General features: G+C 43.2%; 1 protein-coding gene across 5 annotated transcripts in view; it reads left to right on the top strand.

Annotated features, from left to right (window-relative positions):
- Positions 1-19,467, top strand: part of TIAM1 (TIAM Rac1 associated GEF 1) — an 82,916-nt gene that overhangs the window by 35,279 nt on the left and 28,170 nt on the right. For 4 of the 5 annotated variants that reach the window (XM_086462246.1, XM_009948337.2, XM_086462235.1 and 1 more), the window contains 4 exons: positions 1,466-1,570; positions 5,439-5,520; positions 10,690-10,776; positions 14,175-14,399. In XM_086462246.1, the coding sequence (XP_086318372.1) occupies positions 1,466-1,570; positions 5,439-5,520; positions 10,690-10,776; positions 14,175-14,399 (499 nt within the window). Of the gene's footprint in view, positions 1-1,465; positions 1,571-5,438; positions 5,521-10,689; positions 10,777-14,174; positions 14,400-17,324; positions 17,370-19,467 lie in introns of all 5 variants that reach the window. The other variant, XM_086462211.1, reaches the window with a different exon arrangement.

Below are 19,467 nucleotides of genomic sequence, written 5' to 3' on the forward strand. Positions count from 1 at the left end.
TGCTTATCAAAAAAGCAAAAAAGGGGAGAGGGCAAGGATCTCCTACATTCAGCTCTTTTCACTTTGGCCCTTGATAGATTTCAAATTCTTTATTTAATTAACTAGGTATTTGTCTGGATTATGGAGGTTATTCCATTTCAGATACTCGATTTCATGTAAGGATAATTTGGTCTTTGAATTGGGCGTATTTGAACGTAGCAGTATGTAGAGTGCAGGCATAGATCTGTTTTGGGGTTTTTTCTTGTCTTATTATTGGTAGCTTTTTTTAATTCATAGGCTAATCTAGACTTCAAAAAGGTTCACTGTTCTCTCAGTATTTGCTGAAGGGTTTGCTAGGTCAGTGTGTGATCTTTTCCACAGGTCACTCAGTGTACATTACTCATCATCTGTGCTGTGTGATCAATCAGCTGAGTCCCAGTGTGTCATCGTCTTGGCTTGAACTGGATAAGCAAGGCTTTAAAAAACGTAATAAATAGGCAACAAGGACGTTCTTGCATGAGTTTTCAGATGAGCCATTGTTTTTAGTACAACCTAGGAAACTTTGATAATTTGCTTGTATAAAATGAAAAGGCTAATGTATAAAAGCATATAATAATGGGATTTCAAAAGTGACAGTGAGGAGAGTTTACCTACTGTGTTTGTGAATCAGTTTGGGGTTTTTCATTAGCTTTAGTCAACAGTTTACGAACTTTGAAAGTAACTTCTGAATGACATCCTTTGTATTTATCATAATTCTAATGTGTTTTGATTACACACTGCATTAACCTCTGCTTAAATCAAGCTTATTAATCGTGCTGAGAAAAGGCCATTAACATCTCCCAGACCAAATGCTGTATCCTCAGCTAATTATAACTAATTCATTAAAATGGTGTGACCTGTTTCCACTGGGATGTAATCCAGCATGCAACTCTTGGCTTCTTTTAGCCTTGTAAAGCCAGTGTATCGTGAGCTGTTTTGAATTTAGAGGACATACAGATTTTTTTTTTTTATATTAAACTTGCTTGAAATTTGCCACATCATACTTACTCACTAATTTACGAAGATGTTAAAAAACCCAAAACAACAGAAAAACCTTTCCTGTTACATTTTTCTCTGTTAGCAGAACATTTATTTTCCTTCTTGGAATTTTAAATGCCCTTTGTATACAAAGGTATGCTCTGAGCCCTCTGCTGTAATAGTGTTCACTTATTTCTGCAATAGCATGGGAGGGAGCAGAACTGCCAGATAAGCAGAACCAAAGAGGCTGCTGAGAGTACTAGCACTGCCCTTGACATCCTGGTCAGTGGTTAAATGAATGCTTTTTCCTGGGAGGTTCAGATTCTTGTTCAGATTAGGAGATCATGAGCCTTCTGTGAAAGATGGTGCTGGACCGTGTTTCTTCCTATGAGTGTCAGGCTGTTCTCTAAGTACAGATGATGTGAGCCATTGCTTTTCTCTTCTAAAGCCGCTTCTCCGTTTCTTGCAGACGCACCAGCTGGATCACTCTGCTCACTACCTGCGTCTTAAATTCCTGATTGAAAACCAGATCCAATTTTATGTACCAAAGCCAGAAGAGGATATCTATGAACTGGTAATGCTACCTACTGAGCAAAATTAAATGACACTTGGTAGGACACTATTAATTAGTGTTTATCTGACATTTGTAATACACAGAGTTATGCTTTTCAACTTGCAATTACAGTGCTTTGCGGACCATAGCAAATTGGCCTACAGTAAACTAATCTCTCCAAACATTTCATCTTGAGGAGAGAGTTGGTGTTTAGCTTATGTTTGGGCATGTGTGTGGAAGAGAGAGAGGAGGAACAGCCACAGGTAACGTGTGAAAGTCCCTGTAACATACATTTAAGCTTAACTTCTCTCAAGGTTGCCTTTTCCTGTTGTTCATGTTGTCCTTGGTGGTTTTAAAGACAGTGTTAAGGCCTGAGTATTTCTTGTTCAGATCACTTTGCCTGATTTTTAAAGAGGGGGAACATGCAGAAGTAGTTGGGGTTTTTAGTTTGTTGTTTGTTTGGTTGCTTGGTTTTTTTCCTAAATGGGAAGGTAAATGTTGAGGTTAAAAAGCTCTGGAGTTATGTGTGAGAATATACTTCCCTAATTGCTTCAAAATTGGATGTTTTCATATCACTCATCTCAAAAGCAGACTTCAAAGGAATTTTGAAATGAGAGATTTAAAAAAAGACCAAACAGAATTAGTGTCATGCTTTAAGTCTATGGTTTTACACATGCACGCTGTAAAGCTTTTTAAAGTCCTTTTCATTGGTGGCTGTTTTATTTATAAAAAGTAAAACTTTACCAGATATGGATGCTTTTGTTCATTTAGTAAAGAAGTTCTGGGATTTGCATTAACACTGTCAAAAAAAAATCATAGTAAGAAAGTGCTAGTATTAAGTGGAGTATTAAGACTAAATTAAACTGATTTCTACTATTGCAGAAATAAGCAAATACTATATTAAGAAATATAATTGAGAAAAACTGAAACTCAGAGGAGACAGATTTTAGCTTTCATTGACTGGAAGGACTTTGGAACTTGGCTTATGTTGAGAGGATGTAGGATTGACATAGTCATCTGTTGTTGTTTATTCTGAAAAAATTAAATTAAACCGAAACTCTTATCGCCAGCGGGACTGTGTACATGCTGAGAGATTATAATATAGATAGATGCTGCAGGGTTGTATCTAATGTAGTAATAACATTAAAACAACATACATTTGTATGTTTGCTTTTGTGTGTGCTTGTTTCATGAGAAAATTTGAGTTACTTTATGTTTAAGTGTTTAATTAAATGATTCTGGTGCAATATGATAAAACTAATGCCTCTATTTTTTGTAGTCTCCTGAATAGCTGTTTGTAATATTGTCTAATGTTGATGTCACCTTGCTAGAGCTGTTTTCTGTCTACTAAAATGCTGTTGCAGACATACGTTACTGCAGAAGAGTAATTTCTTAGGATGGTACTCTTTTTTCTTGCAGAATTTATCAGATATATTTAAATAAGAAATGGAGATTAAATATCCATATTCCACTGTCTCCAAAACATTAATGGTGATGCTTTATGTACTGACACAGTCTTTCAAAAATTGACAAGCTTGGTTAATTATGTGTTAAAAATGTTACTAAGGTCTCAGGAGAGGGTATTTAACACTAGGTGCTGTACCAGGCAGTTAGACTTTTAAGCACCTTTTATTGTCAACTTAGCGTTGGAGTGTTTTGGCTGGAGCTTGATGTGCCAGACTTTTTACTTTGGGTAAGATCGCACTTTTAAAAGGAGGCAGGACACCAGAGGCCTCCCTGACAATCTTGCAGGTAGGATGAGGCTGGGGTGAAGACATTGGCGCTGCTGGAAAAGATAGCCTTGGGGAAGGGCACCAGGACAAAGACCAAAAGTGGTAGAGGAAAAAAGGCCAAAGAAGAGAAAATATTGAGAAAAAAACCCCAACAACCAAAGCAACAAAACCAACAACAATAATAATAATATCCCAAAGCTGCTATGAGAAACACTGTGATGGATTGGAGCAGCTCAAAGGGGCAACACTGCAACAGGAAGAAATCCTGTCCCCGGGCACTCCCCACGCTGGGCCTGGAGGGGTTTCTCCCACGATGCCGTGGTGCCTGTGAAGCCGTCAGCTTCATGGCGTGAGCCACCATAGCCCAAATGTGCTGCCTGCCTTTGGTGTCGGGATGGGGGATCCACGGGGCACAGAAGTGCAAGTAGCACCTCAGGGCTGCTGTCGGACTTGCTCTCTGGTTTGGGCAGCTCAGCTGCAGTCTGGGCACCCCAGTGGTTTGCCTCCCGTTTGATAGAGGTGCTTGCTTGAAAGCAGCGCTTTGGAGTGCAGGCAGCACGTGGCTCCCGTATCCCTGCGAGAGCTTGTCGGCTCTGCTCCTTCATTCTGGTCCTGCATGCTCAGTTTAGATGACTGCAGGGATTAGACAGAAGTTTTATGCTGAAAATATGGCTCTTCTTACTCCTTTTTTTCTTCCTCCTCTTTTTAAAACCCTTGCTGAAATCTAGCTGAGATTTTTGTAAATGTCATTTGACTCTTTTTCAGCTTCTGAGCAATACATTCCTGTGTTTGAAAACTGCATTTTAAAAGTATTGCTAGCGTGACGTTCTTATTTAATTTTACATTTTATTTTACTATACACAGCCGTTTAAATGGATATATAACTATTCTGTCTTACCAAATATTTGCAGTAAGTGATGATATAAGCAGGAGATAAAATTATGTTTTTATTAAGGAAACTCTTTACTAATGAGTTACTCTTTTTTAAACAAATGGTTTAAATAATTCAATCCAAACACTGATGTCACTTAGTTTCAAAATGTTAATTATTGTGAATTGCTTTTTTACACACTTACACCAGCATGTAAACAAAATTAATATTTACCTGGGTGCTGTCATTCACCTGTGGGTATGATTTTTTTCCATTGAGACGAAAAGATGGTTTGTTACCTAAGTGCTAGAATGTGCTCTGGAAAAACCAGCTTCAAAACAGTGCTGAGCCAAAGGTTTCCAGTGTGTCAAGGCCGTCTTACAAGGAATAAGTCAGAGCTGACTCCCAAAGATGTCAGCTCAGAGCCTCTAAATATCTGACTTTGTCTGGAAAAGCAGGATTTCCCTGCCTCAGGTGGGATGACAGGCCCCAGTACAAGCTCCTGTGTTTGGAGCTCAGGGCAGTACCCGGGTACAATAGCAATCCACACAAGACAGGAGAACGTAAGTGGTATAAAAGCACAAGATGTGTGAGTTGTGGTGGAGGGGTGTAGCCCTGCTGAGGGGTTGCTTGGCTCCTGAAAGGCAGAGCGAACTGCACCAGCATGCGTAAGCTTCTGGGTTATTACCGAGGCGTTAATTTGTGCTGGTCTTCCAGGAAGGATGTTAATGACCATTTCAAAGACTTGGGGGCTTTTCTCAGTACAAATAAACATGAACGTGTTAAAGGTGAAATTTCATGCTAAGAAAGAGCCTGAAAGAGCGTGCTGAAACTATCAGATCTGATAGTCTTCTAACAATTAAGAAATGTATTTAAGGAACAAGATCCCTCCTTGTGATTTTAATACTATCAAATAATTGAATTCCTGCAATGTCTTAATCAAAATAACATAAAAACATTAAATGATGACCGCCGATAAAATATGAAGGCAGGAATAGAAGCTGTTTCTTGTGCACTCAAAATGGTATTCATTGAGTGAGGTAGATGTATCCTTGCTTTTATGATGGTGATAGTAAAACACTGCTTCCTTGTCTTTAACTGTGTTCTAACAGTAAAGCTTAGTGTGGCACTACTAATACATGTGGAGAAAAACTGTTTGATACATAATGACCACAGTCCAGTTCTTCCACCTGCAATTGAAAAAAAAAAAATCTATTCAAAATTATTACAATTGGTGTGTCCTCTCACACTAACATATTTTTATGGGTTTTTTTTTTCTTTTTAGCTGTACAAAGAAATAGAAATCTGTCAGAAAATTACACAGCACATTCAAATAGAGAAGTCTGATGCATCCTCTGATATTTATGGTGAGTTTCTCCTTGATTTGTTTTCATTTTTCTACCAAGTCAGTTCTAGTCTGAGCAGGTTCTTGCTTGCTATTCACTGATATACCTGAAAGGCCTGTTGAACACAGTAAGAAAAGCACATCTGATTCCTGTGCCATCCACAGAAAGCTCTCTCCCCTGCCCTGAAGCAGGGCAGTTTTGTTTGTAGTGCACTGAGCGCTTTTTGCCTGCTGCTCAAGCTGCAGGATGTGCAGCTCTTTGATGAGAGCTACGGTGGCAGAAAGGACAAATGTTTTCTTGTTCTTGTAGTTTCTCAAAACACCACCAACAGAGGTTGTGCAGCTGAGCGCCGGTGGAAAACAGCATCCTCTGCCAGTTGTCACATCTTACATGAACGCCTGCATCACGGCGTTCACGGGGGCCCTGCAGTAGGGCTTGGAAGAGAGCTGCCGCTATGGCTTGCTGCTGCTAGCAGGCCAGAAGGCTTTTCCCCTCCCCACTCCTTCCACCCAGCATCATGGCAGGGATGCAGCCAGGAGCATCACTGCGGGTGGGAGGCATCTCAAGGTCTGTGCCCAGGCTGCTGTCCCAGGAGAGGCTGCTTGGCCCCTTTCCCCACCTGGGGTGGCGCGCAAGATGGGTCCCTGTCTCACCCCAATGTTCCTGAGGCTGGGGGAGCCTGGCCCCAGTGCACACCCAGCCCTTGAGGTTGCCCTCTGACTCCTGGAGCCAGAATCTGACATGTACAGATCTGTGCATAAAACGTAAAGCAGGGAAAGTCCTCCTTGTGTAATGTCTGCAAAATCCTTGATCTTTATGTGGGGGTGGTCGTATTTCTTAGCTTTCAAGTGTTTCAAGTTACAGACCTCTAGCTGGGTAAGTTCGCCCTTTGGTCTGGCAATTACAGTTCTATAATGTATTTTAAAGTTATTTGTGCAACCTACCCTGCGGGAAGCCAATCTGCATCTTTTTACTGTTTATCTAAATATTCTGTTTTAATGACTAGAATAATTCTGAATCCCCAAACTGCTTATTATACAGCTGCAGGCCATTTGAATATTGAGCTCTGCTACAAAGCAGTGGTACTGACTGCGCTTTGAATATTGAAGGCCTAAGAAAGAAATATTAACCGGGACGGCGATGGCCCTAGGTTTGATAATTATGCTGTGCCTGAAAGCACTGCAAGAGTTAGGGATGTTGTGGCATTTGCTGTTTATTTCTTTTTCTTTTCTTTTTTTTAAGTGATAGATCGGAAAGACCGTGAAATGCACTGTCATGTCCTGTGCAATGAGATCAGCTATGTGAGACATGGGATGCATGTGTTCAGTGGCTCTGGCCCTGCAGGGAGTGAATGCTAAATGCACCCCAAAAAAGCTGACTTTGCTCTCATTGAAAGAAAATGGCAAAACTTACTTTCACTCTAAATGGCAGCAGAATTTCTATAGTCTGTATGTATCTCATAGAAACAGTAGTACTATGTGTTCATACAGTGACAAGTGTGTGCTGAAATACATATGTACGGGGGAGCAGAGGTGAAGTGTTGATCCTGTTTTGGTGCTGGGGAAGGCTAGGGTTCCTCCTGAGAGCCTTTCCCATCCTGTATGTTAGATACACTTGCGTTTTTAGTTCCTTTAGTCTCTTTACAGAATTAGCATTGACAATACGTACTTTTACAATCCAGAGAGAAAGCTACAGCACATTCACAAGCTATGGCAACACGAAGATCAGAGCTTTAAAGTTTCAGCATAGGTTCTTTTTAACAGGGTTGCTTAAGGGTTCTTGCTACTGGCTTTGTTTTGAAAAGAACCTAAATCGATTATGTGACCACACTGTCTCCAAGCATCTAAGCACCTGCGTAAAGCCTTCTGTGAGCAGGGCTGCCTTTGAGATTGGTTCTGAGTCAGCTGGGCAGTGCCTGGGGCTCAGCCCTTCAGGCACTTCAACAAGTGCTGGGGACAGGGTCAGGAGCCAGTAGTGCCACCAATGTCTAGGGTGCTAGGGGACTTTCTGTTCTTGGGGTTTTTTCTGTGCAGCTTTGTTCAAGCCTTCTTATACTTCTTGGCCATTTTAAAAACATGTGTCCAATTTGTCTGTACCTTGATTCCTCCAGAAGAACTAGAAAAGTCTTCATTTTGAAAATGGATGAGATTATGAAAATCATTAGTGACATTACCTGTTGCTAGTATTCCAGCTATAGTAATAATAATACTTGTAAATCACCTTGAATTTTCAAGATACTTCACAAGCAGCTATTCATTAATCCCGACAATGTAGACTTAGTGCTGTTATCTCCATTTAACAGACGTGGTATCAAAGATGGGGAGGAGAAATGCTTTCACTGAAGGTGCAATTAAGACGGGCCAGTTCAGCTCACTAGCCTGGCAAAAACATAATAAAAGAAGTGAATAGCTGTCCGCTGCCTTTGCAGACTGTTTTGGGCGAGCTAAAAGATCCTGGTGCTGGGGAGGGGGCAGAGCTGCCCTTTCAGGCATTAGTAGGCCTTTGGAGCAGCTTCACCATCATGCCTGAGCACACCGTGAGTTCAAGTGATGTAAAGAGGACAGAGCAGAGGATTTCAGGGAGACTTCACCTGGGAGCATTTTGTGCTGTTTCTACTCCCACCAGTGTGCCTGTGGGAAGATGCACTCCTGGAGTGTCTGGCCAGTGTGTTGGACCTTCCAGCATTGTATCTGTCAATATGATGCTGTTGCTGATGCCTGGGCACATACGTTCTTGCCTCTTTCACTGGCACCAGCCTCTTTGCAAAGGTTATGTGGGCAGGAATCAGGGTGCACAAGCAGTAACAACCTGTTGCTTCCAGCTTCTGTATGTACCAGGAACATACTTGGCATTTTTGTTAGCAACTGTCTATCTCAGGGAGCCGAGGTGATTTTCTGGAGGTGGATTTGTTCAGGTATTGTGCTGGTTCAGTGAGGCCATGTGCACTCATAGATGCAGACTTTTGTTCTCCTGTCATCAAAACTTTTCAGTGAAGAAAAGGCTCTGTCTGGGTCACCACCCATCTCTTCACACCTGTGTTTCAGAGTCCACGCAGAGTTTGATAATAATCTTTTTGGCAGTGATGCCAGCTTATGCAATCGCTGTCGCTTCCACCCACTCCTGCCCTTCCTCTCATGCAATGCTAGTACACGTGTTTGTGTGGAGCACCTGCAGAATTCAGCCAAATAGAAACTGCACATTGGTACTACACGTGTGCATATACAAACTACACATGCATGTTTATGCATACACGCAAATGTATATATATGTAAGTGTATATATACATATATCTACACACACACATGCACACACACACACTTGAATGAGTTATTTCCCATCTGGATGAGTTCCCGGCTCTGCTTTACTGCATGGTAGTGAAAGCATCGGCACCAGCACTGCAGTGGGACAGGAATGCTGCTTCAAATTGTTTACTGGATCCAGCCACATCACAACTGTGGAAATAAAACAGTTTATCCATACTTGGGGTATGGTCACATACCCTGTCTGCAAAGGGATTAAGTGTATTTGTGAAATGACCATTTCAAGGCTATTGCCAATTGCCCATCTCTCATCTCTTAAAGGTGATGACAACACATGTAATTGCTCCTTACACCCGTTCCGCTCTGGATTTTTTTTTTTAACGAAAGCCGAATTAAAAAGCAACTTCATCTGCCCTTAGTCCTGACAGATTGGAGGAGGCAGAGGTCTTCTCATGGAGGAGAATGGGAGCTTGGGACTGCTTGGATGTGTTAATCTCTTCACAGTTAGCCACAGAGAGAACTTGAGATGCAACTCTGCCTCATTTTGACTGTGTAGTAGTTGGCTGTAAAACAGCATTTCAATTGCAAAGGGGTGATGGTATTAGTGACTGATAATTTGTGCTGACTCAAACTGCGGTCTTGGACATGTTCCACTGTCCTTGCAGTTAAGCGTTTTCCAGGTAGGCTTTGCAGTGATGACAACCAATAGCTGCTATTTTTTTACAGCTGCTCTTTTGTTTAGTCAAGGGTTTCTCTCTGCCAATTTGGTGTGTTGAGTGAGCTTCACAAAAATCATTTTATTCAGGCTGAGGAGCTTGCATACAGATTCCAAGTAGCTCAGTAAGTCACGAAGGGCCATATGCTCCTCACTTCTAGGCTGCCACATTCTTCCCCCTCCTTTCTTTTTTTTTAAATGGTAATTGAAAAAATAACTTCTCATCCATAAGCAGCAACTTGAAGGGAGTTCTAAAGTTGGAATAGGCTCCCAGCACATCGGCTTCCTCTTGGCTGGTGACTGATTCCATGTTGAACAAGCGTCTCCCCCCAGAGGTTTGTAAATGTTTTTCTAGTCAGAAAAAGAGAGAGCAAATGGTTGCCCGCACCCATTTAGGGAGTAATGAAGTTTCAGAAAGGCAAATGTTCTGCTTTAGATAACTCTCAACAGTAAATAAATAAACCCTATTTAACTAACCACGCTGTATTTCCTTTACACATTGTTATCTTACACAGTGTCAAGCACAAATGGTAGGAAAATCGCCAAAACCAAACATAACAGTACCATTTGTATTGTTTAAATTAAGGCTGGCTGCTGTCAGTACTTCCATTATAAGGCTGGTCTGTGGATCTCTAATGTAGCTATAGAATGCGCATGAAGCTGAGACTTAGTGAATAACAGGTCATGCCAGGAGCAGCTGAGAATACAAAGCTGGAGAAGGGGAAGTGGCATTTTTACAAACTTGTACAGTCCAGGAATTTAGAAGTAAAAGTTGGCATTCTGCTTTAGCGGACACTGTTATGCCTTGTCTGAGTTCAGCATGTCATGTCAGCCATAGCTCTCTGTTTCCTGGCTTTTGTCACAAACCACATCTCTGTGCAGCTTTTGTCTGCAAACAGCAGAACTTCTTAAAGTGACCTTTTGTGGCAAGAGAATTGGAAGTCTGTTCCAACATTTTGCAGCTGTGGTATCCTCAAATAAAGCTGTAGATGATTTATATATAAACCTCAGAAATTCAGTTCAGGTTTTTGTTAAAGCCACTTTCATTTTTTAACTTTCCCTTTACATTTGTAAAGGTTTATGGGAAAAGAGAAGGGAGGAATTCCTGACTGCTCGCTGCAAGGATGGCACAGCCTTACATGTAGTGCATGCAGTTGTTAGGACATGCTGGAAGTGATGGGCTTTTTCTGACCATCTCACTGGGTATATCCCTAGGTTTCTCTCTGTCCTCCGTGGAAGAAGAAGGGATTCGTCGGCTGTATGTGAATGGCGTCAAAGAGACAGGCCTAGCTTTCAAGAAAGGTAAAAGACTTTTTAAAGTGCTTTCATTATAGTTTGTTTAATCATGGTATAGGCCATGAGCTTGTTGGAATGGGAGCTTTGCGAACACACCAAACCAGGGTCCCAGTCCAAAAAGGATCATGGCCTTTTGGGAAAAACTTGAGGTACTGAATATGTGGCTGTTCTGCTTTTGGGATCAGCTATGCTTTGTAGGCAAGCTCTTAATTTTGAGTTGCTATGTATGTAGCAGGGTCAGCGTGTCCCTTGCAGCTAGAAAGAGGAGCAGGGGCCCTCTCAAGTCAGTCACTGCAAGATAAACAGGTACAGTAGAAGTCATCCTAGTGCTCTGCGGCTGGGATTACTGCCTCTGGTTTTGCTTCCAGCCTTTGCAGGAAGCATGACAGCACTTGGACCAGAAGCCAGCAGAGATAACTAGGCTGCCGGGCTCATCCCAGAGCAGAGCAGGATATGGTTTAACTGCAGCTTGTCCAAGCTGAGGTCAACCCTGACACTGCCATGCCCTTACTGCTTTTCCCATTCCTTACTCTTTCCAGAGTGCTGGCACTGCTGCTCCTGCAGGCATGGGATGGGCTGGTCAGGGAGCTGGGTAGCTGAAACCTAAACAGGTTTTAAATTATAACGTGAGGAGCATAAAGAGTGAGAAGACACTTACCTCTTCATAACCCATCAGTGTATGCAGAGTCCTCAAAACACCAGGCTTTTCTTGGTGAGTGGTTATATAGTCTGGCAGAGCTTATTCAACAGTTAGCTGTTGTCGAAAGCAATAGGGGCTGGTCTCCCCCAAGCTGCTGTAGCCCTTTCCTTGTGCTGACTCTGGCACTCTGCTGAGCCAATTCAGCTTACTGTCTACACAGAAAACTGCCGTGGCAGAAATGTGTGGCTGGTTTTCTGACCCGCTAGCAGGTGGAGGTGTCTCGTGTTGCAGTGAAGTGAGTGACAGAAGTGGCACAGTGGAGGGACAAAGGGACTGCACAGACAGAAACTGGGAAGGAAGAAGCAGGGGGCAGGGGAGGGGGAACAGTTATGGCTGCGGGGAGCCTGGAGTTTGGCTCATCTGTAGCCTCTAACCCTAACTTAAGAAAACCACATAGCTGGTTCTGGAGGCTGCTGCCTATGTCTGTTAACCTTGAAAAGTCTGTCTTTCTCTTTCCCGTCCCTCCTTACCTCATCTCAGCCCCATATGATTCCCTGGCTGACAGGATGGGTATTCTGCCAAAAGCCCTGAATGGGGGCTGGGGGGTGGCTCTGCCAGCCTGCCACAAGGAAATAAACCCCTGTGGGTTTCCTGTGGGGAGCAAAGAGTACATGGCAGTCAGGGTTGGGGAGTTTCAGCAGGGCTTCCTTATTTTGCTTTTAGTTAATGTTTGAACAACAATTTAAATGAATACATGAACACAGACTGCCTCCTGTGGGGCTGAAATGCTAAAACATGTTTTCAGTGATATGTTGCTTTTCATATTTGATATGAAAAGCCACTTCTGTATGAACAGTACTTGGCAGGATATTGTGACAAGATACCCAGAGTTAACAGAAAGCAGGGAGGAAAACTCTCTCTTTCTCCCATTATTTACAGGCATGTTTGCATTTGACTGCACTTCCTATAGTAAGTCTAACCAGACGAGATACAGTATTTCATTTTCAATCTTTTCTCCAATTAGAAAACTTAAATTTTATTTTCTCCTAATAATTTTTATGGTTTTTTTTTCCTGTTCATCTGCGTTAGCTAGACCATTGTTGGAATTTGAAGTTCTTGATTGTACTGAGGTAGACATGATACTTTATCCCAAATGATTCAAAACAAGGATTACAAAGGGTAAATGAAGCCCCAGATACGATGTTTATGGTTGCAGGCATATTAATATGCTGCTATTTTGACATGGCATCACTAAGTAGAATAAATGAAATAATGCGAAATGCTTGACTTGCTTTGTTTTGTCCTTGTTTCAAATATGATTTTACAGTCCATTTACTTTGCAGCTATTCCATCTAGTTCATTTTATTCTCTCTGAAACTGCGTGCCACACTACAGTTCTGGGCACAATTACACGCATTTAGAAAGATCTCAATTTTCCTAAAGAAGACTGAAGCCTCCTCCCTTCCACATTTCTTTCTTTAATGTGGTAGGTAATCTTGTTTCCTGGAGGATGCAGCTGAGCTCTGCTGGCAGCTCAGGCTCACCAAGTCAGGCCTTTCATCTGGCTTTAAGGGTGATGAGACTCGAGGACTGCAGGGCAGGAGGGCAGGTCACCCCCACAGAGCAGCTCTTTTGACTCTGTAAATTCAAGCTTTCATCCTTGTAAATGTCAGGATGGTGACTGGGATGCCACGGCAGTCCAGTTGGTGGGTTGGTGGCTGTTGTAGAGTATGTGTTCCCACTAGCCATGCCCAGTGGGCCTGCTGCTGGGGGGGATGCCTGTGGGGGACTGCCAGCATCACCCTCAAGTGAAGACAACAGCTGCAGCAGCAGGAGCAGTTCCAAGGATCAAGGCTGTCAGCACCAGCATGCCCTGGTGCGCTGCTGCCTGCTTGACCCTAAAGATGATTTGGGATTAAACCCTGGTCCAGCTTGCTATTGTTAGTTGGAGAGTGGGCCCGGCTGGCTGAGGGGAAGGTCAGGGCACCTGCGGCACCTCGGAGGGCTGCGCATCGTCTTTCAGCATCGCTCTGTTGCTCCTGAAGCGAATGGGAGTCAGCTGTTTCCTCTCTGCAGATCCCCTTTTCCCTTGGGCGCTGGTGCTATAAATAACTCCTGAAATCAGATTGGAAAAAAAAAATTACTAACTTGCCAAGCACTAAAATTTGCCTTTTGAAGATCTATGTGCTAGGACGTGATTCAGACAGGGCCAGAGAGGAAGCTATCTGAAGGCTATCTGAAGTCCTACACCGTACACCCCAGCTGAGTGGGAAACTTTTTCTATCCTCCCAGGTGTATGGGTAGCTGAGCATTTTCTATAAAAGCCTTCACTTGTCTGGAAAGTTAAAAGCAGGAATCAAGCCAGCCCAGCTACTCCATCCTTCCCCTGTGCTGTGTGCAGTGCCTCAGAAGTCTGACTCTGTCCTTTAGTATATACGAGCAATGTGTTGTGTAGGGTGGCTTGCTGTACAGCAGCTGTTTGCTTGCAGAATGACATGAAGAAAAAGGGGATATCTGGTTGCTGGTATGTTGTGAGGGACGTCCTAGGCACCATGCTTTTAGGGATGGTACTGGAGTACCAGCCTGACAACAGATCTTGCAAAAGTCCATCAAATTTCAATAGCATTTGCAGTCATAAATGTTTACTTTATGTCTAGACACAACACTGTCTGGCACTTCATAAACACCTGGCTGAGCTCCTTCATGTCTGTTGGTAACAGAAGCCTTATTGTGCAAGTCTTACCTGTTCCTTTCTGTGTTGCAGGCCTGAAAGCTGGCGATGAAATTGTGGAGATTAATAAGAAAGCTGCTGAGGATCTGGACTCAGCTTTGTTGAAAGATGTCCTTGTTCAGTCTTCGCTGTGTCTTACCGTGCGCACCTATCCTGAGATAGAGGAAGGGCAGAAACTAATGCAGCCACCACCACGTCGCTTGGAAAACCCATCTGACTTGAGTGAGAGCGCACTGGCATTTGCTGGGAGCAACCAAGGTATTGTGTTCAATGTAGAAATTAAAAGGAGGATTCACGCTTACAATGCGCTGGTGTAATCCCATTGATCCCTGCATGTAACTTCCATGCTGGAAGTGAGAGGAATTACAGTCTGAATGTGCTGGGCAGTTAATAAGTGGGAGCTCTGGAAGCTGTAAGGTATAATCTGCGGTAGCAATGAAGGATGACTGTGTACATGGTTAGGCTGTGAAACATGTGTCATCGCCAAATGCATGTCACATCGTCTAGCTGTGCCTAGAGCGAGTCGCAGAACTAATTGCTCACTTCTGGGCTGCTCAGGAGGTGCCTTTACCTCTGGATTTGCCCACAGGGTATACATACGGCAGCGAAGGAAGAGAGGATAAGCATTCACCCTCTCTGGCATGAGCCGGGAGCACAGGAACCCTGTGTTTTTGATGAGATGCATAAATAACTCACAAGGACAGTTCAAAACACCTGAAGGTAGGGGTTGACATTACAGCCAAACGTATCTAACTGGTCCCACAGCACACTGTGGTGGGAAGGGCCATTCCTGCCCACCGCGCTGCCCTGTTCAAAGAACTGAACTGGCAGAAAATTATTCCCTAGCAAATGTGAATTGCTTGCCACTAGTTTAGCTTCCTGAGCTGGCTGAGGACAAGCACCTGAGCTGGGGTAAGAGAAATGACTGCAGAAGAGCAGGACTGCCTCTTTGGTGGTTGCTAGCCATTACCTCTGTGAGACAGCAGTGTTGGGAATTGCACTGGGATAGCAGGAAAGATCCTGCACCATGTCTCCTCTTACTTGCCTGCTTAGTGAAGTCTTACTTGCTGGCTTCTAAATGCCCCTTGTACTTGAAAATAGAAGAGGATACTGGATGTACCTGCTTGCTTTAGTTTTTCGGAATAATTTAAAATACAGGAAAAATTAATGGAATGGCCAAAAAGTTTCTCAATAATCAAAACTATTCTGAGCTGAGGTAAATTTTGACTTTCAGTCAAAAGTAAATGGTGTCTGAATATGTCAAAATACTTTGTTTCTCCCCAAAGTAAAGGTTTCAGAAAAGTAAAAACAATTGTTTTGACAACTATGAAATGGTTTTGTTTTGGGTATTTGGAGTAAAAAGCTGGAGTAAGAGCAGGGCTGCTAATGCACTCCACTGGTGTTAAAGTCAGCCTTCTCCCAGGACATGTCTGTCTGATTGCTGCAGTCACTCGGTGTAGGGGCTTCTGGGATGAGTCCGGGTGCAAACTGGAGCTAACCCAGGAGCAGTGTGAGTGCATTAGCATGATGCTGAGCTGGAGCAAATGAGCCACAGTGAAAGACAGTTTGCCTGGGCTCAGGACCAAGCTGACTCATGTCTGCCTGCAGAGGGTCAGGGAGGTACAGCCTGCCTTTCAACATTCCTGGATGCTGCTCAGGTTTTCCTTAATATTTTTACTGAAAGTGATCTAGCAAAAATGCCATTGTTCAGGTGATGGGAACATGTAGTGGGGGAAGGAAAAGCTGGACCCCTAGTCTGACTTTGGAGAGTGTGATATTCACAGCAAGTGGAATAGTGTGAACAAGAAAGCCTAAACCCAGCTTATTGCGAATACCTCTGAGAGGACTGATAAAAGCAACCTCATTTAAGATGTGGGATAAACCCCCAAAGGCAGTTAAAATTAAACATTTTCAGAAGGACATTTTCCCCTTTTAATTTTCATTGAACTTCTCCCAGTTAGGCTTTTGTGCTGAAAAATTGAGCTCATCTGCTACATTTTTATAGCTGGCCACAAGATGCCCCCATTTCCTACTTAACACCAGCTCTTCTCGAGCCCCATTCTTTTGTCCTTGCCTGTGCTTTTTAACTGAAGCCCTGAGTGGGGAGTCCTCATACTCAGCTTTTCACTGAAGTGAGTGTCTGCCCTGGTTGCAAAGAATTGGGAAGTGGTACCTTTGTGTTTGTGCTACGTAGTGATTTCTAAGGCAGAGCAGTCACATTTCGTAACACAGTGTTTCAACAGCTGGCCTCAACAAGCCGTTTCTCTGGCACTGTCAGTTCTCTGCATCATTATTTTGAGAGTCTTTGAAGGTCCTTTTCCTTGCTGAGGGTGAGATAGTGCACAGTTTGCCAAATGTGTCTGAAGAGCCTAGCATTTGCCTTTTAATATTGTCCAGTAATGACCCTGCGTGCCCCATGTGCAATGAAGACATAGGATGTGGCTGATGGACGTTGTCACGGCAAAATCAGACCTCCTGCCTCTGCTGCTTTGTAGACGTGATTCTTTTGTGCTGCTCTCAACTTGAGTCATGTCTGCCCTCCTTTGTAAAGTTCTCCTGAGCTCGTTTTTTGTGGTTATCACAGTGGTGTGGAACGGCTGCTTGTTTTTCCATGTCCTGCAGCGAGCATGTGAACTGCCTGGTGGGCCAAAGTGCCGCCTTCTTAAATAGCTCCCCAGGACAGGGGCTAAGCTTCAGGGCTTCCTTTTCCCTTTGGATTTCTCTTGGTACAGCTGCCCTTCACTTTCGGTGTGCTGTAGTCAGCTCCTTTGCTCTCTCTTTCAGGCGACAGGCAGCACAGAAGCTAGAGCTCTCTTGACATTTGCTTTCCTTCAAAATGCAGGAAATGTTGAGGTGGGAATTGCCTTTGTTCCTCCTCAAAGGGGGAGGAATACTTCTTTAACCAACAGAAGCAACACAATAGCTCATCAGCAGATGTGCAGGTGTCTCTGGCGGATTCTGAAAGCACCTGTATTGCCGTGTGAAATACGCCTCTGAAGAAACGCCAGTGCTCTAATTTGGGATGACTTAGCCTGAGGTAGGAGTGAAATCAAGGATCTGCACCCAAGTGTGCAATTGGGAGGCAGGTGTTTTGATCTTGTCCATCAATTCTCTTTATTTAGGTGTTTGTAGAACACAATGTTATACTGAAGCCTTTCTCCTTCTGGCCCTGTGCTTTTTCAGGGATTCGTTACCTAAAATGGGATCCATGTGAAATTTTAAAAAGAAGTACGTGCTTTTATTTGGGAGATTATGGCTGTATCTTAGATTTTTGGTCTCGGCTCCACAGCTTCTTGTAGAGAGCAGTCAAGTATGAAATACCCACTGACCCATTTATTTGTGTCCTTGTTGATTACTGGCAGTTTGGCTAGCTAGGCAAATCAGCTCAGCGATTTTTGTTATATGCTTTATTTATAGCATGCAGATTTTTTTCTTTGGTCCCGAAGCAGTGTAGCCCATCTTTCAGCAGGGGGCTGAAACTGCTGTGCCAGAATGCCAGCAGGTATAAGTCACCTGTAGGCACATCCATTCTCCAGAAATTCAGGGTCGGGTTGACTGATCATGCTGATGTCCTATGATTATCTTCTTCACTAGCAATTCCTCATCGGCTATGAAGGCAGCAAAGGGTAGATTTTTTTTCTCTGAGGCAAATCATATTGTGTGTTTTTAATGCTGTGTTAACGTTTTTATAAGGAAGCTTTCCTGATGCCTTATTACTCAGTGGGGGGTCTTCCAGGAGCAAACTGGGGCTGTATTTCTGGGAGCTGACCTCCCTGAAGAGACTGCCTGTGCTCCTGTTAACTATGTCGTCTCTTACAGTTGTTTCATTATCTGGAACTACCTTGAATATACTCAGGTTGGACCTAGAGCTGCAGGTCAGCTCTGTGGCAGCAGTTACTTCGTTGTGTTTACTTAATGGATTATCCTTGAAATGACCTTGGATTTTATATCTCTAATTGATGTGGAAAATATCATCTTCGGTATGATATATACTTTCCCCTAGGAATTCAGGCTACATCAGGCTTGCAGAGCCACAAGTTTTCTTCCTTTCATCTATTATTGTTTTTCCTGGCTTTCAGTCTTCTCTCCTGCTAACACAGTCTGCATAGATCTGGCTGAGGAGGACTAGATCTCATTCTGTCTGGAGCCCCACAGCATGTTTTCGTTATTGCCTAAAAGGATCAGTGAGAGCTGTCTCCCCTCCCCATAAGGAATGTTTTGTCTCCCCATTCTGCTCCACTCAATCCAGGGAATGAGAGGCTGAAAGCTGGAAACACAGCGTTGCATCTCCCCAGAATCATAAGGAAGCTACTTTGTTATTAGAAGGGGATTTGGGAATGGGAAAACTATCCATATTTTTTTGTTGTTTCCCCACAATTCGCTACCTTTTTTTACTCTGGGAGTAGAGTTCGTGAGTTTTAAGCTTTGCATGCTCCTCTGTTTTGGAGAACTCTAGCGTGCGGGACAGCTCTGCAGGGGTAACTGTGAGCCATATAAGAATGTATAAATGATAAAAAAGAAAGTATACCCCTGTTTTAAATGGTGTATTAATCTTCTAGATATGAAGCAGCTAGGTATTTTTAAGGAGTCTATTATTTTGTCCTTCAGAAAGTAGGAGAACCAGAGGCTGAAGTTAACACACGTTCTAAAGACAATGGTATAAAACTGAAACAAACTTTCATTGCATTATAAAGATGGCCACTGATTTTTCATTCCATCCTCATCCTGTCACAGGTCCCCTTAGGCTAAGTAATTTGGATTTCAGAACAAGCTGAGACTAACCTTAATTTCTTCAAGGCTGTTTTCCTGAGGCAGACAACTAATTTCCTACCTTTTCTAGCATGTTAAAAAATATTATTATTCAGTGCTTGATTTAACAATTTCAGGGGCATTTGCTGCAGCAGCAATCTGAAGGTCTTGCATATAATTAACCAGAGAGATGCAGAACTGTTGTTCACAGGATCTATTTTGTAAAAGCTTAAAAGCCGGAGCTCAAGGATGTCGCCTCAGTCAGAACTGTGTTCAGGCCTCTCATTCCTGGCTTTTCTGAAGTCTGCCTGAGCTGCTGTTGAAATAAGTTGCGTGGCTGTTAGTGTGCTAGTTTTTGCATTGCGGCTTTGGGTTTCTGACCCGTTCCGTTGTGGTGGCAGTGAGCATACCTGCTGCCTTACTCCCGGGTTTCTCATCTTCATATTCTTGCTGTGCTGTTACCCCCCCTGCCGGCCCTGCCAGCCGGAGGCTCCAGCACAGCACTTGTTTTTTTCTGATCTCAGTGTCCCTGATTTCCAAGGTCCCTAAGCACATGCTTCATTTTTACATCTATGAC

This window comes from Leptosomus discolor, chromosome 1 (genome assembly GCF_034619465.1).
Source record: "Leptosomus discolor isolate bLepDis1 chromosome 1, bLepDis1.hap2, whole genome shotgun sequence".
In the NCBI taxonomy this organism is placed as follows: domain Eukaryota; kingdom Metazoa; phylum Chordata; class Aves; order Leptosomiformes; family Leptosomidae; genus Leptosomus; species Leptosomus discolor.